General features: G+C 38.4%; 1 protein-coding gene across 2 annotated transcripts in view; it reads left to right on the top strand.

The window, feature by feature from the left end:
• The window catches only part of LOC127419943 (neuron navigator 1-like), a 184,009-nt gene that overhangs the window by 59,234 nt on the left and 102,315 nt on the right, over positions 1-22,460 (top strand). For both annotated transcript variants that reach the window (XM_051661786.1, XM_051661785.1), the window contains exon 5: positions 1,959-2,327. In XM_051661786.1, the coding sequence (XP_051517746.1) occupies positions 1,959-2,327 (369 nt within the window). The remainder of the gene's footprint in view (positions 1-1,958; positions 2,328-22,460) is intronic.

Raw genomic sequence — 22,460 nt, 5'->3', positions numbered from 1 at the left:
TGATTCACTTCCTGTAGAAAGCTTGAGCAGTGTTTATGGCACGCATGAAGGAAATGAGACATCCTCAGAGATGTTTTACCTTCATATTCTCCAGCGTCTCCAGGGATGATATATCACTTTCCAGTGAAACAGCGAGACTACACACACACTTACGCATATACACGATATCTAAGACTAAAGTGAGGCTTGTGTTGATTAAATGAGTGTGTGTGCTGTGATGATGATTATATCTGGTGTGACGAATGAGTTATTGCCTTTACTCCCAGAAATATGGCTCAAGAATATCACATTGAAGAGTTTTTCTCTGGTTAAACCCAGTTGTGTTGGAATTACTGTATTTACGAAATAACAACTGTCTTCTGGCTCGTTTCTATAGCAAAATGGATCCATGTGTGTCTTAGTTATTGATGACAGCAAAATACCGCAACATGAATCAAAATGAAATCAAATTTGATCTCATTTACTTTCTGAATGCACATTCCTGATTTTATTGTGCATGATTCATTGTTATTTTTAATTAAAATGTAATAACCTCCCTCGGCTCTGAAAAGATTTATTTTATTTATTTATTTTTTGGCTGACCAATGCCCTATTATTTGCCAAGCCCTCCCCTCCACTCACCTCACTTAATTCTGGTATAAAACAAATATATTTTCGATCAATCCAATCAGTTCCCATTGGATAAAATCAAATCCCACCCTAATTATTTTCACATTAAAGGAATAGTTCACCTACAAATTTGAAAAAGTCTGTTATAATTTACTCACCCTCAAAATACTGGTTTTGGTGAGAGCAATTCAGCAACTTTAATATAGTATGCTTTCAGAAGACTTAGAATATAAAGTCACATGGACTACTTTTATAAAACATTTTGGTTGTATTTTTAAGCTTTGAGTCACTATCAACTGGCATTGAAAAGAGAAACTGATTCCATTTTTTTTTCCTTTTTCTGTTGAGGCTCTATGATTTTGATTGTTTTTACATGATACTGCAATAGAGCACAACAGTGCCCGCCCACTTTTTCAGCTGTCTGTGTTCCGGAAGTATTTTCCCCATTCATTTCTTCAATAGACTTGTAATAAAATCCTTCATAAAAGAGTTGTGAGCCATGAACCAAATCAACCAGCTCGGAGGTGAATCACGACATCACAAACTTTGTTTTGAGGCAAAAATGTATTTAAAAATCAGACAGAAAGACAAAGGTACAAGACTGTGTACTTACCGTCTTTCATGAGGGCACAGACTACAATCCCATGAAGCATTGCGAATGATGTCATTAAATAAAAACGGGGAAAAATGGGAATATATCAAACTATTGATTTTAGGTTGTTGATTATAGATATAGAAACAATATATTTTACGTTTATTGCAAAATATCCTGATATGTACAAATATATACTGTAAGTAGTTTAAGGGTCAAGGGAGACCAACTCGATTACGTCATTCACAGTGAGTGATGGGAGTGAGCGGTCGCTCTGAGCCAAATTTTGTGGGTTTCGTTGGACTCGGTTCTCTGATTGGTAGAACTTTCTCTGCTGTACCATGGGTAATGTAGTTGTTTACCATGAATTCCGCAATCAAACATGATTTTTAACAATGAAGTTGAGATAACACAGACGGATGGCTTCAACAGAAGCACATACCATCAGTGAACAACCTTGTAGCTCACGGTAGGTCTGTCTTTAAAGGTTTATACGTTATTGAAAATAAATTTGTCAATGGGATAAATTAATGGGATTTTTACTTCTGGAACCAGACTGTTGCGCTCTATAGTCAAGTAGAAGTACTTGCTGAAAAAGTGTAATTACAGTAATTCTAACATTATGTGAACACACTATCAGGTATAAAATATGACCTATTTGCAAAAATACACATAAAAGGATCCTGTATTTCAAATGTGTTCTTATATTTTTGAATATAATGATTTAACCATCTTTTCTTTTATCATTATTTCTCAGCTGTATTGAAAGCACCATGTGCTATGACAGTGATGAAACCAACGCTTGCAGCATCTCCAGCATGTCCAACCGTTCCTCCCCTCTCTCCTGGCGCCAAGGCCAGTCTAGCCCACGTCTGCAAGCTGGAGATGCCCCCTCCTCCAGGGTCACCGCCCACTCGCTGCCCATCCGTGCATCAACGCAGATCAGCCACCTGCAGTGCATCCAACTCATCGAGGGCCTGGATGCTGCGGACGATGACCTGGCCGACCTCAAGTCTGGTTACCTTAGTGACGGAAACCTGAAGGGCAAGAGCCAACCAGAAGACGATGATGACAACGACGACGACGATGATGATGTTGACGTCGATGATGATGACCTGGCTAATGGGTAAGTGTTTGTTCATTTTACTGTTTGCAGGCCATCTCTTTATTATTGTGCATTATATAATGTAATAATAATATGAAGTGTTACCTATATTATATATAGCACTATATATACAGTATATAGTATACACACACACACACACACACACACACACACACATACAGTATATATGGTGAATTCAGGTAAATTGTGACAATTGAACTCAATGAATAAAAGTGGCCCAATTTACCTGAATTAACTCTGAAAATCTGAGATTGAAACCGGGAAATGGATAAGTTTAGGATTTAAAAAAAAAAAAGAAAGTAAAACAAAGAAATGTTATGACTAGGGCTGCCGATATAACATATTAATTTAGCGTGAATAATTAATTTATCTTGTATAAGATAAGTATCTTGTAAAAAAAATTACGTAATTAATAATGCCCCCTGACTGTACATGAATCCCATATATACTGTGTGTGTGTGTGTGTGTGTGTGTGTGTGTATGTGTAGATATATATATATATATATATATATATATATATATATATATATATATATATATATATATACAGGTATAAATATGATAGATTTTAATCAGTTTGATTAAAAAAATGGAAATAGGCCTTCATAAAATAAACAATATTATATTCATATTATAAATATTATATTTCATTATATTAATCGAATAAAGTATAAATATTATTAAAATCATATAATATTACAATATTATTTTTAACTACAACTAAACATAATAATGATTAAGAATAAGAATAAGAATAGTTATTAATAATAATAATATTTAAGAACATGGATCATCAGGTTTTGCACAAACTTGTGGAGTTCATACCAGACCAGCCTGATTATATGCTCAAGTCATTGAAGCAAAGAGGCATACTTTACCAAATACTAAGAAATTCTGAAACTCATCGAATGTTTTCAAAACTTTTTACTCAAATTGGTAATATAATTTTGTAATAAGGGAATTATTTTTATTTTTTTTTTAAAGCTTTTTACTAGTGGTCTCATACTTTTGGACCCCAGTGTACTGTATACAGTAAACATAATGCAGAGTACATAAGAATTAGTGGGCTCTCAATAAATGGTACGTTATTTTCTCATGCACAATGCTTTACACATCAAGATATTTCCATTAAGTGCTTTTTATCTCCAATGAACTAAATTAAGATCAGTTCTGTTTAGCACTGGCTGATTCTCTGACAGCCTAATGCCTCCCAATGAGCAGTCAAGTCAAAATCAGCTGAGGGTCTCATTTAGGAGCCATATGTGGCTCATGTTCATGTCCACATCTTAGAGCTGGCTGTGTCACCCTGAGGGGCCTTGTGCAGAGCCGGCCATCATTTTCAGTGTCAGACACCTGATGGCTCTGATGCAGCCATTCCTGTGTGATCCGCAGCTGTGTGTGGAGGACGGCTCTTTGTTGGAGATGTAGTGCTAAATGCATGTGTGATTATGTGGCAGGTTTTGTGCACACAAATCTTGGAAATTACTGTGGAAATGAGATGTGTTTGTTTTAGTCATCAGCAAAGCTTTGAAGTTGCCCTCTCTTAACTTGTCGCTGTTGGTTTAGTGTGATAGGGAAACTCTGTCAACAGCAGCTGAGTCAGCCACTGCAAAGTGAGAAAGTCACAATCAAGCAGAACACGTTTAATAGTACTTCACCTTGCAGTAGTTGACACCACTTGAAATCAAATATGTAGCCTACCTTTGTGGATCACTGTTATAACCAACACTATGAACACAGCGCAATATATAACTTTAACAACTCCTTTCTTGTGTGAAAACAGCCGATGTCAAGTGTGACTATTTTAACTGTTCCTGTAGCTCAACAGATAAAACATAACACCAGCAATGGCAAGGGCATGCACTGTAAAAAGTGGTAACCTGCAATAGATACCTTAAGGAGATATTTCTATTTGATCTAACCCTTAAAATTCCTTTTTTTTTTTTTTTGGTGTACCTTAATGTATTCAGGTTGATTCAGTGGTGTTAAACAATATTTGACTTGAATAAAACCTAATTTTTATTAGAGTTAGACCGATATATCGGTTTTACCGATTAATCATTTATATTTAGGCATTTGGCAGATGCTTTTATCCAAAGTGACTTACAGTGTACTTATTACAGGGACAATTCCCCTGGAGCAACCTGGAGTTAAGTGCCTTGCTCAAGAACACAATGGTGGTGGCTGTGGGGATCAAACCAGCAACCTTCTGATTATCAGTTATGTGCTTTAGCCCACTACGCCACCACCACTCCAATCAGTGCTGATCAGTTTTTTGGAATCATCGGTTGCGTGAAGTTTACGTAAAGCAACAAGTTTCCAATCATAACTTTCAGTCTATCCACACTAAAAGTGAAAATTCTGCATGATGCATCACAGTCACAGCCAATTACAACATATTTGATGTTTAATATACAGTTGTCTGGAACAAAACTTTTGACCTATGAGTTTTCATTATGGGCCTCCCAGCACAATGCCACAAAAATAGACACCAAGCGACTGACAGAATGTCCCGGTACTTATTGCGGTTTGGACAAAAACTCAGATTTTCAAGGAAGATATAGCTTTCATCACTTCTCACTTCTGTAGACTGAACAAGTATGCAGTAAATGTATGTTTTTATCTTGGCTTCTACTGTTTTAATAATACTGATGTTTGACATGCTGTCTGCTCTACCCTAGAGGTTCATATTTGTCTTTATCTGGTTTGCCCTCTGCTTGTCGGACTAGTCTGTGATGACCAGCTGATTTGCATTTGTTTCTGCTCACCGCTGTCCCTCTGGGCACCATGCTGAGATCTGTCTTGGGTTGTCAAGGTGACTGAGTGCACAGACAGGACTTGAATGTTATCAGCTTATTAGAGCAAATACAGGGAGCTAAACAAAAGAGTGTAAAGCACAGGTCAACACCCACCAAACGCAAATCATTTGTCTTCTATGATACTTATATGACACATAAATGAGAGTCTTCTGAACTGTGAAAGAGCAACCGCTGAGCAATAACATTTTGCTCTGGGTTCTTATGATAAACCCTCCTGAAGCAATGCTGGCTGCATATACAGCACTTGAACTGTGACACATATTTCTCTAAACACTGTGGGAGCTCAGTTATCTAAACCTCCATGAACTCTTTCATGATGGATCGTCTCAAATCCTCTTCTCAGGTATGCATGTTGCCATGGTAACCATCTCTGAATACCTCTGTTTCATACAATATTTCATATTTTTTCTCATTTGACGTTTTCTGTACGCTCTGCACATTACTGTAATAAGATGAATGTACAGTATTAATGAGCAGGAAATTGCTCAAAGTTGACAAATTGCTAAATAGATGACCCAAATTCAAGTCATTTCCCGAAGAATATTACTCATATATCATTGCCAGTAATGTGAACTAAATCACATTTGTGAGTGATGTTTGCTAGTGCACAACTCTCCACAACAATGCTAGGGTGTTTTGGATGGTTGCTAGTGTTTTTTTCAAGGAATAGTTTACACACAAAATATTACCAGATTAACCATTACATGCATTACAATTTTTGTGGAGATTTTTATACCAAACCCCCCCTTGGCGATACTCAGTAGCCCTTACATAATCAGTTCCTTGTGCTTTGTCTCAGGGAGCTGATTTTTATATGCAATACGAGACACATGTCTGTGGCCCACAAACAGAGACTTCAATTCATGAACATTATTCCAGGTTATTATAGGATCATAAAATTTACATCCATTGGACCAAGTTACGCACAAAACAATCGTTTAATTATACAATTTGTGATGCAATTAGACCCCTTAAAATGTGCAGGGGTTGGAAAGCTATCTAATTTTGACCTCTCAATCGAAGTTCAGCAGAAAGACTTTTTCAAATGTCCTGGAAAATTCTCCATAATGAAACAGGGGTTCTGTTTTAAAACCTAGTGAACTGAATATTATTTGTTGTTTTTATACCTACTAGAGGATCATACTTAGCTTAGCAATATGCTAATGTCAAGCTAGCAATAAAAATAGCTCAATCTAATTTTAACATTGTCTATTTTACTCAATATTTTTCTGCATGTTATGTCTAATATGGTTTAAAATATCTGATTTAAAATAGTCTATTTTACCCAATATTTTTGTGTACTGAAATTAATTCCTATAAGAGTATCACACTGTTAGCTTAGCAACATACTTGCTATCAATAAAAATAGCTCAACATTGTGTATTTTACCCAGTATTTTTTCATACTATGCATTTTATGCATATTATCATGCTGTTAGCTTAGCAACATGCTAATGTCAAGCTATCAATAGCTTAATCTGATTTAAAATGGTCTATTATACCCAATATTTTTGTGTACTTAATTTTATTCCTATAAGAGTATCACACTGTTAGCTTAGCAACATATTAAAGACATCAATAAAAATAGCTCAGTCAAATTTTAATGTCTATTTTATCCAATATTTTTGCGTACTTTGCATTTTACTCCTGTCTGAATATTACACTGTTAGCTTAGCAACATGCTAATGTAAAACTATCAATAAAATAGCTCAGTCTGGTTTAAAATGGTCTATTTTAGCTAACATTTGTGTGTACTGTGTATTTTTATGCCTATAAGAGTATCACGCTGTTAGCTTAACAACATGCTAACATCAAACTGTCAATAAAAAAAGCTCAATCTGATTTGAAATGGTCTATTTCCCCAAATAGTTGTGTCTTCTATGAATTTGTATGCCTACTATTAGTGTTGTGCTGTTATCTTAGCAATATGCTAACGTCCAATTCTATTAGCATCAATTGTGAGTCGAGTCTCCTTTGCTCTTCACGTGACAAGTGCTATTTTGCGTGGTGCATTAGGTTGTTGCCTATGTTGAGCATTCCAAAACAGTTACTCTATTGCAGTCACCTGCTGAAACAAACAACTTAAACCAGCCTAAGGTGGTTTGTTGGTCTTAGCTGCTTTTTGTTGGTCTTGCTCCCTGCCTGGCCAAGCTGGTTTTTAGCTATTGTTTAGCTGGTTGGCCAGATGGTCTCCCCAGACTTTTTGACAAGTGTCCAAAATCCCTTTAAAACCATTGAAGCAGACCAGCCTGACCAGCATCACCAGGTTGGGAGACCAGCTAACCACTTTAGGCTGGCTTAAGCTGCTTTTTTCAGCAGGGTTAGAATGCCAATGTAGACAGTAGACAGCAAAGTAGCTCACTTTTGATCTAAGGCGTCACAGAGAGATTTGTAACACTTATATGATGTGGCCATATCTCCTGGTCTACTGGTAGTTGTTTACATTGGGTTCCTGTTACACGGTTCAGCAACATAGTGGCGTGGAACAATAACATCCCCCAAATACCCTGGACAAGGGTCATAACTCTACCACCAGTAAAGCTCTACACTGGCCCCAGTGTGTGTCCATAACAAAGAATTCTACACATAAGCGTTCCCCTCAATAAAGTTCATGCTAAACTACCCCAGAACCCTAGATTTTAGGGAATGATTTTTGGAGACATAAACCCTGATAGCACACGGTTCACAATCAGCATTGTTTATTTGCCTTTCATTGCCATTGTTATGTTTACCATCTGCTTCCCATGGGCGTTAATGGCTTGACATTAATTGTTGCAGGTAAATACTGATGAGTTTTGTGAATAAGTCACAATCTATAATAAGCCTAATGTAAAAAAGAAAGGAAACCTGTTTGCGCTTAAAAAAAAAAATAACAATAACTTAATTTAAACACGGCACAGCGCTATTTCAGTTCATTTAGGATCTGATTAAGTTAGACTGTCAGTGGTTAATAAGACGCAAGTATTTGCGTAGAAATAGTGACACGACTCAAGTGAATTCGTTGCAGGGTATACAGTCAGTTAATAATAAATATGGCTCAGAGACTGCATTTCTTGAATGCTGTTCTGGAATGAGGTGTGTTTTGTGTGGAGCGTCATGGGGGGGGATATTCAGTAGGGGGTCCCTCACTTATGCCCATACTCACTGAAGCAGGCCAGGGAATTCTGGCGCCACCTTGTGCAGCTCTCGCCTGTTGCTATAGCAACACTGACCCACAAAGCCACTGACAGAGAGGTGTGTTGGTTTTGAAGCAGACAAAGACAGCTCGTAGGAGAGTGTGTGTGTATTTAGGTCAGTGGTTTTAAGTGGGAACAACCACTGTTGTGACAAACATATCAAGGTTTGTTGCTTCAATTACCTCTGATTCTGAGTACCATAAATAATGTGACAAGAATATTGTTCATCACTTAACTAATAGATCAAAACAGTGTCTTGGTAATGGATATGAAATAGTTTTTCAGTCACTTCCACCTACATGAGATTGGCCAGTGTAAAACATAGGAGGCTTTTGTCTAAAAGGTACAATGTTACCAAAAGTACTGTTGTGGTACCATGGTTCAGTGATAGTATTAGATGGTAATACCATAGCATTTTGATACATTATATACCAGGGTACTATTTGATTACCATATTCATATACCATGGTACACTGGAGAAAAAAGGGAAGAAAAAAAATGCTAACAGAACAAAATTGCTTCTCGAGGTAACATTTAAATTGACTGGTTTGATTTAAGTCAAAAATATTATTTAACATCACTGAATTAAGTTTTCACCAACAAAACTATGTTTAAGTGTTAGATCACAAAAATATAGATCCTAAGGTAACAATTCCAGGTTACCACTTTTTATAGCTAGTGTATTTAATTTTGTAAGGACTACCAATGTATTACTATCATGGTTGTATGTATAAAAACTGTGGTATTGTCATGGCACTTCTTTGGGGGGGTATATGTGCTTTGTTACTGTTACTCTAAATGTTTAATACATTTTGATGGAAGGACAACACAGAGCAGTGAGCTAGCTTTAGCTTTAGCCAGCTTGTCTCCATGGTTACCATTACAAAGCTTCCCACCCAGCAGAAAATAAATCTATTTTGGACTAAGCCCACCCTCAGGGCAAAAACTGCCCCAAGCCAGGGTACTGAACATTTATAATTATCCTACTGAACATAAGGATTTTACATTTAAGCTGATTTTCTAAATATATTTTGTAAAATTAAGCCTTAAAAATTATAATAATGTATGCATTGTCCAAAGCCAAAATAATTAGAACTGGTTGCTCAAAAGTTGCTCTTCCATTGCTCAATTCTCAGTTTCTCAGTTCTCCGAGTTGTCATTTTCATTTAACTTTGTCTCTGATGTTTCTCCTAAAATTCCTTAGGAGAAGTAAAAAATATGGTATATGGAGGGCTATAAAATTAATGTGGTTAGAATATCTCATATAGTTTGGTTTTGGTAGAATTTGATGAGGAATTTAAGATCATATTGAAATCTCTGGCTTTTGATTTCAGACTTGGCAAATCTGAGCACAATTTAAGACATAGTTGAGATCTCTTCTGAAAGGAGACATGTGTGAGGTTACTGGGGTGTTTTTCTCTGGGTGAATTATGAGAAGCAGGACACTTAAGCCAAAATCTTCATTTGTTCTCCATTTACTTTCATTTTCTCCTAGGAGTAACGATTGAGTTATTACAGAGATCTCAACTGTTGTTTTTCCTTCCTATAGGAATTAACGTATGACAAGAAAACCTGGCTTTGGCAATTAATTAAAACAGAACTACTGGCCAGTTTATTCATTTGCGCATCTGCTAACAACTTTTACCTTAGTGGCATCCAGAATTACTACACTGTGTATTCAGCAAAGGTAGATCGAAAGTTCTGCTGCCGAAATCGCTCTGCTTATTGAAACCCAAGTGGCCAAAGCTAAGTGTTGTTGACTGTATGAGCACATGGGAGCTCCAGTTTCCGAATGAAATGTCCAAACATTGGCACCAAAAGCGAGTTGTATTTTTAGTTGTAAATGATGTAATACAGTCAACAGGAATGCATATTTTATTAACCATATGCCCTATCCCAAACTTCAACCCTAAACCTCTAACCATCAGTGGAGAATTTTTTTTTTTTTTTTTTTTTTTAGCAGAAATGCAACCTCTGAATCACACTCACCATTGTTTATTTAAACACAATAGCTTCTTTTCCAATATCACCACTATCAATTGGCCAGCCATGGCCAATAGCCTTGTACCTCGAGCCGCAAGACCAAAATAGATCTGAGTTCCCACCATCAGGCCAATAACTCCAAAGCGTTGCCCAAAAGCCCGCCCTTAATACGCTGCTGCAGTGCCAACGTCACACACCCCACCCATTTCACAAACAAGAGGGAAGCTCAAAAAAGTTTATATCAAATGTAAACAGCAAGATTAGTTAGCGATGACAACTCACCGACTGTAACTTCCATGGTGTCCCGAGTGGTCTCTCCACTAACAGCAGGACGATGTCCCAGCACACCGTCAGTGAAAGTTCACCAAACCATGGAAAGTTATTTCTTTGGGAGCCACTTTGTTTTAACAGATTTGTACTGTGCCCGCATTTCTTTATTATTTTATTTCTAGAACCTGTACTGTTGTGCGCTGGATACAGAACCTGGGAAGTTCGGCGAAACTCCACCTTTGACATTGAACCTGCCTCAATCCCTGGTTGGGCTCGTTTGGCCCAAGGGTAATCGGCAGGCCATAGGCCGTTGGCCGGGAGACAGCCCCGAGGAGGCATGATAAAGCCCCGGAAGTGACAGTGGGAATGCAACTGATTACGGAAACGCAGCTAATTACTTCCTGGATTCCATGGGACCAGAACTCATGTCTCAGAAGTTTAGCGTGCAAATCGCTATGATTAGCGCTAGAAGGAAATGTGTTCACACTTGAATTAATGCAAAAATGTCAGTAATTGTCAGTATTTTAGCTGAATGGAAATAAGTTCGGGGTACATGAACTTTCAGAAGCAATATGGTGATTTCCCATGTGATCATGTTGAATTTAACAACAGAGGTTTAGCTTGGCTTTTTCTTTTATTGTCCTAGCAGGTGATTAGCAGGGGAGGTAGAAAGTGCATTCTTGATTCTCAGCATATGTGGTGCATTTTTCCTTGTATACTGCACTTTTCCCAACCCCAGGATCAAGTATCTAATTCCCACAGGAGGAGCAAGCTCTTTAAGAGCTTCATTAGCCACGAGGCCACCCTCTGGCAACCTTGTGCTAGGTGTGCAATGTCAATAATGCTAAATGTTTTACGACATGCCACATGCTGACAAAATAACCCAGAACTTTGTGCAGGTAACTTGCTTTGAACAGCAGTAGATCTTATTCAGTGAAACCTTTTGTGTCATTTCACTGCCTAACACAAAGAAAATCATGTTTCAAATAGCTTGTAACATCAGGAAAAGGTTAGATCCAGGTTAAAATAGACTGTACTTGGTGTGAAACACGTTAGCTTGCAGAAAATTACTGCTATGAGGGAGGTAGAAATATCCCATGATCCTTGCAGTGTAGTCATCCATCATGTCTTAGTTTAGGGCGTAATTGAGAGATTTTGTTGGCCAGATGACTAATGTATTTAAGGATGAGACACAAGATGTCTCTCTCTCCGCTCTTTCTTTCCTTCTCCATCAGACGAATGGTGTGTCTTGCTCGATTGGTTCATAATTTATTTCTCACATCATACAAAATTTAATAACTACAGTTATAACATTAGTAATACCTATAGAGATCCTTATCCTATCCTATCCGAATCAGTACAATCAAGAACATCCAAGAACATCCTACTTTGTTATAACTGTACCTCAAATGCCATTTAGGAAACAATTGCCATCCGGATAGTGCAAAACACAAACTTTGCTTTCTTGAGGTTCTTCAGCCAACTGCGTGTACTGCAAATTTTTCTAGCATATTAGTTGTCAAGACATAATCCCAAATTTCCTGTTTCCCTTTTCCTGGGCTTTGGGGGTCACGTAGCCCCTAGATAAGCTTTCACTTCCATACATACAAACAGACAGTCAGCTATACCTCATACAGGGCATCCCATGCAGTAGGTAGAAACCCAAGATCCCGGCGGGGTCAAAAGGTCACAAGCAGAGGACTGCGAGTTGTTAATCTGAGGGGATCTTTATTAGTCAGTTAGGGGGTCTCTGATCTGTCAGAAGACCCATGGAGAAAAGAAGGTTGTAAAAAGGGAAAGATATGGATGAAAAGGAAAGTAAATACATGTCAGAGACCCCCCAGCTAACTCACCACTCTGACTCATCATTCAAACTCTATGTGATGCTTTGAAACAACATCTATTCCAGCACCTTCTTTGACTAACAACTTTTTCCACTATGACAGGCATTATCACTTGTGTCAAATAAATCATCTTGACTCACCATGAACCCTCGAGTCACAGAAGTGCTGGAATTACATAGCAGTGAGCACTTGAACACTTGAACACTTGAGCAACTTGAAACATTCGTGTCTAAACCACCAATGTTTTACAAACATTCCACTTAATCTTTGCTTCAAGTTTGAACTATCTTCAAACTTTACAAAAAACAATAGTTGCTAGAGGGTATTTTTGGTTGCTTGGCATTGTAGCATTCGCTTTCGAAAGTGAAAATGCCTAATCTTTGTTGCTTAAATTTGTAGTTTTGTGGCTTTTAGTCCATAAAGATTAGCTTTGAGTATACACTAGTGTACTCCTAAAATTTGACCAAATTAACAGATATTAACATCTAAAATGTACACATTTAAAATGAATGCCACAGAAATAGAAACCAAATGATTGACAAAATGTCCTGTTACTCGTTGCTTGTTACTGTCACGACTGGAAAAGGCAAAAACTTTTTTATATGTGTAGCCTAGCGCACACTACACCACTCAGGTTCGTTTCCTTTGATGTTTTAAGTTGGCGACTGGTCTGCGATGAGAAGTCTCAGATCGCACGACCGATGGTCGTGTAGTGTGCACTTCAGCGACTTTCCCAGATTAGCTGCAGATGCTGCGACGGATTTTAAACCTGCTTGAAATCTGGCCGACGAGTCTCAACAAGTGAGAGACCGAAGATAAGAAACAGCCAATAAAATACAGAGAGAGTGCAAGAGAAGAGCAAGGTATTGGAAAGCAAGAGACAAAAAAAATTTTTTTTTGAAAATAAAACATCACCCGCATCTCGCTACCCGCTGTCCCATCATTATTTTCAGCTGTTTTTTCTTAATTTGTTCCTTTCTGTGCAAATCAATAAACAGGCATGAGCTGTTCTTTCATGCTTGATGACTTTATCACGAATAAATTGTGCACAAGTTCATAAATGAATTTTGTTATTGTAATTCTAAGATGCATTTTGGGCAATACGTTTAAAACGGGTCAACGCTAAAGACAGCTGTAACGGGGTCCAAACCGTTTTGAGATTTGTCCTCTTCAAACACATTTAGTGCTGGTCAAAACCGCTTGTGACCACATTGTGCTTGTAATGCCACAACAGCACATCACTGCCTAATAAACAAGAATTTAAACTTTGCTGGTTGCGTCCAGATTTAAAGAGGAATAACCATCCAGTCGGAAAAGAAGAAGAAGAAAAAAAAAGAATATATGTACATGCAGAAGAACTTCACAAAATGTTTCAGTGTGTCTGATATCAACATGCAGGGATACAGATATGAGAAGCATGCATACTAGAAACTCAGTTAATACATGTATTAGACTAAAATAACTCCAGCTCTAAACTTTGTTTGCGCTAACATTAAATGCTAATATAATTTAGAGAAACTATGCACCAGTTTTTAGTGCTTTCTTTTTCTTCTTTGCACTTTATTATCATGCAGTAATACTTTGATGTATGTCATCATGAAATCATTGACTCACCCTTTGAAATCACAAGTGGTCAAGAGATGGCCAGGTGCAATGGTGATTTGTCTTGCTTGTACATTTGTGATCATTTCACCCAAAACGCATCTTAATACCAGGTGAACACAGGACCTCAGTTGGGAACGAATGGTTGTGTAGTTGATACACCCAGTGAGCAATCAGTCCTGTCGTGTGCACACCAGTACGACGGAAAACAGGGCACCGACTGCAAGTCGTGTAGTGTGCACTTGGCTTAAAAGATAGCTTTTATAACTTGTCATTTTATAATATCCTGGATGGTCAGTAAACGATTCAGGCCACCAACAACAATATGTGATTTGTGAAGTTTAAATTTAAAAGAGTTTTGGATGATCAGCATTACAAACAATGTGGTCTAGTGTTGCTTAAGGCAGCCTTTCAAGTGTATCTAATATATTTGTGTTTAAAACGTAACTGTATTTATAAGAATAAATTACCAATGTCATGATTTCAAAACAATGACACAGTTAACTTCAATGTTATTAAAGTATTGAGGTGTAAAATGAGTCATACATCACCTCTCAGGCCTATTACTTAACAACAGAGAGAATTACTGCATGCTGGCTGTGTGTTTGCCTGGCATGGTGGATCAGATAAGTCAACAGTGAAGATGTTATGGCCCTGCACTTGACCTTTTGAGACTCCCCAGAGGCTGAGCAATTGGCATGCGTTGCTGATTACACATCAGTGGTGCTGTGTGTGTGTAGGCCTGTATATATTTGTGTGTTTTCTGCATGCATGCTCTCATACGGTGCGTTTCAGGGATTAAATCAGCATGTGCGTTCATGCATGCTTTTGTAGTGGGAGATCTTGTTTAGGCCCAAACATATTAACAGTGTCATGGTCGCTGCTCATTCTTTTGAAGAATATCAATGTTAGCTCTAGCATGGAGGAAGGCCAAATAAAGCAATTTTGGTAGTACTGTTGGCTGATATTTCTGTGGATGTCATACATCCTCTAATAGTTTTCTCAAAAGGTTTAAGAAGCGTCTCTGCATATGGTTCAGTAGTGGTGCTAGATAAGGAAAGCTATGCCGCTAATAATGAGGTCACTACCCAGTCAAAGGCTTTTTAAAGGTCAGGTTCTGTTAACTTGCCACCTACCCCCTCTACAGGACAACAAATGCAAGTGCACTTTTCACATTGGCACATTGCCTCTCTCAGTAACCAACTGCACACCTTTGTCTTAATATCTGAATTCCACTGTTGAGTTATGTTTCCCATTCTTTTTAGATGTGTCTCACGAAACCTGCCGAGAACAGGTCATAATTTACCCTAAGTAAGCCCTGATGAAGAACAGTTAAACGTTTTAACATTATATAGATATAGACTTTTAAGTATTTTATTTATACACCATGATACTATTTTCTGCATTTAATTTAGGCTAATTTTAATAAAACTATAAGTGGATTACAGTATTTTATTACAGTATTATATTACAGTAATGGGAATCATCAAAAAATAATTTTGGAGAAAATGTGCTTAATTGAAACAATGAAATGTGAAATATTGGGTTGAAATATGACCTTGGCATGTTTTCGTGAAATTCTTCCTTTTGCACTAGCTGATTTATACAGCATTTGATTCTCCGTTTTGTTTAAACATGTTTCCTGTCCAGAGGTTAATTGCAGTTTTATGATGGCATTATGATTGTGTGCGTTGGTGATTTTGGTTCTAATGTTCCATTGTCAGAGTTAATTAGTGAGCAGGAGCAGAGAGCTGTGAGGGGGTAATTGGACTTGTTACTAAAAGGCGTAACCAGGATGAGTAATTATGTCCTTTGGTATCTCAGAGCCAGTGGGTATGAGGTCATCTCAGCAGCTGGAATCAGTCAAGGTTTCCCTGACTCAATAGGATGATGATCAGACCTGTGGTCTTAATACAAACCAGTGACATCACACGCATGATGTACCTCCACCCCATGCTTGTTTCTCCACTGATGCAGTGTGGGAACTCTGATACTACCGGATGGTCTCTTGAGGGCATCTTGCAATCAGCTGTGCTCTATTTGGGTGTGTTTTTTGGGTGTGTGCCCTCTATATTTCTGACTTCAGCTGATGTTCTGGCAGTGGTCTGTCTTTTTCTCTCTGACAGACTTCTCTCTAGAATGCTAATGGCACACCACAGTATGAAGTTGATTACTAATGCATGAATCCAGACATAAACATGTACGTGTGATGCATACTTGAGCGCTTGTGAAATATTGATATCTTTTCTGAGAGTGAACTATTCATTTTATAAAAGTATGATTTATAAAAGTTATACTGTAATTCATGTTTGCACACTTTTAACAGAGGGAAAGCTGAAGTTAGTTGATATGTGGTTGGAGTCCTGGTGACAAACCTTATCTCCTCTTTCCTGCGCCATCACCAATCAAAACAGAATGGACACACGTTCCCAGGGGCCACACACATTTTCCATGGCAACAACTGTTCAGCAGGGATAGGATGAGTGCAGTGCACACAAACTTTTGAGTTAAACTGTGGGATTGTGTTTAGGATTGTCAGGGGTGGCAGTCTGCAGAACAGACTGGAGAAGAATAGCTTCATTGTTGTCATTAAAGTGATCATCTAAGAAGCTTTGAGAGATTTTGTCTGTCGCGTGCCCTCTTTAGCCAGCTCTTTTTATAACCCCCTGTGGAGCTATGGAGGGGCGGTTAGTGGGTGTTTGAGTCACTGTGTCCCAAAAAAAAATCTGTGTACTAACATCTAAGATATACACCAGGCGCTAATTTATACCCCCAAGAAGTGTTGTCAAAACCAGGGCTAGTTGTCACATTTAAGATGTGTTTTTAACATGTGGTTAAAGTGGCGATTTAGAGTAAAATGACTTACATTTTGATCTGTTTCTCACCCACACCTATCATATCACTTCTGAAGATATTAATTTAACCACTGGAGTCATATGATTACTTTTGTTTCCTTTATGTGATTTTTTTTCACTTGCTTTGTATGGACCTACAGAGCTGAAATATTCTTCTAAAAATCTTAATTTGTGTTCTGCTGAAGAAAGGAAGTCATACACATCTGGGATGGTATGAGGGTGAGTAAATGATGAGAGAATTTTCATTTTTGGGTGAACTAACCCATTACCCTTTAAAGGTGACATACAGTATTATGCCCCTTTTTACACTATTTACTATAAGTCTCAGGTGTCTCTAGAATGTGTCTGTCAAGTTTCAGCTCAAAGTACCTCACAGATCAGTTATTCTACCATACCTTTATACCCCTGATTTGTAGCCCTGATTTGTAGGTCTGTAGCTTTAAATGCAAAGGAGCTGCTCCCCACACCCCTTTCTGGAAGTGGGCTGTGCCTTTCCTGCTGGTGCCATGGATACCCCAGCGACAACAGTGCAAATAACACGGAGAACACACTCAATCATCTTACTATATTGTGCATAACAAAGGTCTAGTTATGAAATATGAAAAACAGCTATAGTTGTCGAAATACCACTATCGTTTCATATTCGTCTTTGAAATAATGACCGGTTTTATTACACGGAAAATCTTCATTGCATGACCACTCATGCGAGACTGTGGAGGACGGCAATCAGTTTATATCGTAACCGAAACAGAGCTACAGCTTCATTGTTATGGAATAAGGTAGTTAGGGACTAGTTGCTACATTACACAAAGCACAAGGTTTTCACAACAAGCATTTTTTGCGCTACGTGCAAACAAGCAAATTCAGAAAGCCAAACTGCAAACATTAAAGTATTTAGTGCGAAACTAACGACATGCAAATTTTAAGTTGGGTTACGGAGAGTTGGTACCGATCCATTCTTGATCCTTAGCTTTGAAGCAAATCCAGCCTTGTGTTGACCATCGTTGATGAAGCAGGCCGAGTTAGCACAAGCTAGCTCTAGTGAGGAGATATATATGGCAGTCTGTGCGATGCTCGCTTAGGTTTTAACGAGGGCGGATCTAAGCTACTTGGGCGGATCTCTTTGCCAGCTGTGGGCGGTACCTTTCCCCTTTTGACATCATAAGGGGCTGCAATCCTGAACGGCTCATTCAGAGACACTGTTTTTTATTGATGGGGAAAGGAAAGAAATGAGAGGATGGTCTTTTGGGGATGGTTGTCTACACACACTGGGGACACATAATTATGTTAAAAAATAATTGAAAAAGTGGATTTTGCATAATGTGTCCCCTTTAAGTTTACTTATCGAATGTGGGGTAAAAAGAACATACATGAAAAGACCATGAATAAGTAGTATCTTTACCCTTAATTTTTTTTAACAATAGTAAATTACATAATGATATTCTTTGCTCTTTTTTTTAAAGATGAATTGCTTTGATATAGTACAGACATGTAAATAATTAAAATGAACCCTTTGTGAAAACTCTCCGTTATAACCCTATTATAATATTACCTTCATTCATGGTCTTCCCCTTTTCGGGCCACCTTTGTGTACCTGCCCAGGGGTCTTCATTGCTTTGCTTGTGCCACCGTGAAATCAATTCTCTTTCCTGTCAGCATGAAGTCGTGTTCAGTGGGAGGGGAAATCACTCTAAAACGCATGAAAATTTAATGAAAATTTCTATATGACATTTTTTTAGCAGTAAGGGTAGCAGAGAGCCAGACACTTTTGTTAACATTGTTCACTTCAATGTTGATGCTTAACAATATGACTTTTTCCTGTAAATGCATAACTGAACATTTATTGTTGAAGAAAGGCCTTTGTTCATATTTTATTGTATTTTTTAGTTCATTTGTATGCGGTTCTACAGAAGACAGTTTAATTGTACAACTACATTGTCAACACTGTGTAAAATTGAGAATAAATCTCTTATTTATAAAAATGGCTTACTGCAAGTAGAGTAACAATGGACTTAATTCTCAACATTTTGGCCCATATTCAGCAGTTGTTAAATTGAATTTCTCTCTGTGAAATGAAGGACCCAAAAAACGATTCTACAATTAACCTCCGTGTCACTATGCCAGCAGAAACACTGCATTATTTGATCATTGACAGTGCACTTAAAAGTCTATAAAACAAAATATCTGTCTAATATCTGAAAGTTTGAGATTTATCCTTTCCACTGACTATTACAGAATCAGTCATTAGCTTGTATATGTTCCAGTTGCACCTTATTATTTGCTATAATTCTTCATCAGTCATTTCACCACTTATAGTACAGTGTAAAACCTCTTGCACAGACGTGGCAATTGCTGTCGTCCTCACCAAATCCAATATTTTTTCCTTATTTCTTGCCACCTCTTGTCCCGCAGCAAATATCCAGGCTTGGTTTTCCATACTGAACTCTCCCTGCTGTGAATGCTTTTGTCATTAGTGGCTTCAAAATGCCTTGATGGTACTTTAGTTCAGCGGAGCATCTCTGTTCAAATAAACCTTCTTAACCAAACAGCACAATGTGGAGTTTTTACTCCACCCTGTCCATAGCCTCTGTGCTTGCGATGAGGTTTTTTTTTTTTACACTCTGTACCAAAGAGAATGTAAACTTCCTCAAGTAGAGTCTCTTTTATTGTACATAAGTTCTTGGATTTGAGAAATAATTTCATTCAGACTGCAATAATGCAGATCATCTCTCGCTTGTCTCTCCCTTTGTCCTTTTTTCAACTGTATGGACCTCTTAAGCAAAATGCCTCATCTGGCCAATACCGTTTACATGGTTTACAGTGCAAAAACCCAAACAAAATGAATTGTACACTTCCAGATGTGTTGTCCAGACACTATGAAGAAAAGCACAATCGTCTGTTTTTCTCTTTTCTTGTGCCATGTGGCCTGGCTTGAGAAATAGTAGATGGCTGATGAGGGATTGACAGCTCAGAGGAGTGTGTGATGGTGAAAAGGTGGAGGATGGTGGAGAGGTGGTGACGAGCAGTCAAACAAATCCCATATCTGTGTTGAGGAGTTGGCCTGTGAACTGTCTGCCTCCGGCTGTTGTCCAAACCCCAGTCAACATGTCATAATATCATAATATTATATGGTGTTACAGTCTGCATCCTAGGGCAAACATCACTATTACTATTGCTCATACTTACGGTCAGGGATTGATGTAAAATGGGGTTCCACACATATCTTGGGACAAGAATATCAGAGATTTGGGCAACCACCCATAACAACTTAGCAACCACATAGCAGCGTGCTAAAAACAACTTAGAACACCATAGCAACCACATAGCAATGCCCTGACAACCAGCCATAAAACCCTGGCAAAGAAATAGCAAAGCCCTGACAAACGCCCACCTTAGAAACCACATTACAACATCCTGACAACCATCAATAACACCATAGCAACCACATAGCAATGGCATGACAACCATCCATAACACTTTAGCAACCACACTGCAACATCCTGACAACCATCCATAACACCATAGCAACCACATAGCAACACCCTCACAACCACCCATTATAACTAAGCAACCACATTGCAGCATGCTTAAAACAATTAGAACACTGTTGCAACCACATAGCAATGCCCTGAAAAACTCCCACCTTAGCAACCACATAGCAGCGTGCTAAAAACACTAAGAAAATCAAAGCAAACACATAGCAACCACATAGCAATGCCCTAACAACCACACATAACACCTTAGCAACCACACTGCAACATCCTGACAACCACCCATAACACTATAGCATACACATAACAACACCCTGACAACTACCCATAACACCTTAGCAAAAAAAGAGCAAAGCCCTGACAAACGCCCATAACACTTTAGCATTCACACAGCAACACCCTGATAACCACCTATAACACCTTAGAAAACAAAGGAGCAAAGCACTGACAAATGGCCATACCACCTTTGCAACCACATAGCAGCATGCTAAAAACCACTCAGAACATCCTACCAACCATATAACAACACCCTGACAACCAACCATAACAGCTTAGCAACCACATAGCAGCATGCTAAAAACAACTTAGAACACCATAGCAACTACATAGCAACGCCCTGCTAACTGAAACAGAAAATATAGCTTTGAAGTATTTAGATTATCATGTCCCACATTTGGCTGGACATTGTCTCAATTCATTTTCTCTTAATCTGAGCATAATTGAGCCAAACCTGTCTGTCACAGGAGAGATCATAGTCTAAAAGACATGATTATGGAGTGGTGGTGGTGTAGTGGACTAAAGCACTGTACTGGTAAGCAGAAGGTGGTTGGTTCAATCCCCACAGCCACCACCATTGTGTCCTTGAGCAAGGCACTTAACTCCAGGTTGCTCCAGGGGGATTGTCCCTGTAATCAGGGCACTGTAAGTTGCTTTGGATAGAAGCATCTGCCAAATGCATAAATGTAAAATGTAAATGATTTCAATCATAACTCTATTTTGGCAAATCTAAGGTTTCTGAATTTTGCCTTTGCAGGGCAATATTGCTTTCCCCCAGCCTTGTTCTCAACTGGAATTATCATAGAGAACAATTCTGCTTTTCTGCCTTTGTCTATTTGTCACAAACGCACACTTCCATTGTGCCGCTGGCACAATAAAATACAGCACTGTTGTTTCTGTTTCCTAATGTGTCTCATTTGTCTTTGTCTAAGCTTGGGCATCAAATGCACAAAATGAGTTCTTCACAAACACTGATGCTCTGTATGGTGTTTTATATATAGTGGCTTCATTTCCTACAACCTCTCACAATGCTTCTGCTATAAAATGCAAATTTCTTTGTCTTGTTCTCCTGTTGTTTTGCTGTGCTGGCATGTTGCCAATGCAGTTGTGTTGACCTCCCCTCATGCCCTGAGGCGCAACTCCTTTGACATCTCTCCCACGATCTCAGGTGAATTTTGGTTCATGTGACCCTAACAAACCAACCACTCCTCTACATGAGCTGAAGGTCATCGCTCAGCAAAGACATGTGGGAGGCTGATGTGGATGAAACTTGACAACCCCCCATTGTACAGGACATGTCCTGACTTGTGGAACATGGGGAGTTTGCAATGAAAAAGCTGTCATTAGCCAGGAGTGCTGTCAATCAAATACACTGCCATAGAGATTTGAATTAAAGATTGGGCCAGACTCTGTGGTTTTGGAAACATTTTGTGACAGGTTCTTCAATGGGATTTTGTGTTCCTCCTCAAGAATATGACCATTAGGGAAACATAAAAGTGAAATAAATTCCCAAATGGAAAAGAACTGAACGGCAAAGGCTCTACTATATTATTACCGTCTGGTTGGACTGTGAACAGCTGTGTTTAAATTGCTCTAAAGCATGTTTCTATCTGCCTGTAGTATACCGCGGCTATTACATCATCATGCTGCTTTATTCATTATCAAGAAGGCTTCTCTCCGGTATTATAGTTATGGGCTTCTCAAAATTGCCACGTTATAAACCAATGCATTCCTTCCCCAAACACTCCACTTAGAACTCATATTTTCATTTACCCCCAAACTACAAAAAGACATTAAACATTAAACCCAAAGAGGAAA

The sequence above is a fragment of the Myxocyprinus asiaticus genome, chromosome 29 (genome assembly GCF_019703515.2).
Source record: "Myxocyprinus asiaticus isolate MX2 ecotype Aquarium Trade chromosome 29, UBuf_Myxa_2, whole genome shotgun sequence".
Classification (NCBI taxonomy): Eukaryota; Metazoa; Chordata; class Actinopteri; order Cypriniformes; family Catostomidae; genus Myxocyprinus; species Myxocyprinus asiaticus.
The sequence above is the reverse complement of the archived record's forward strand: the minus strand, read 5'-3'. Positions and strand labels throughout refer to the sequence as shown.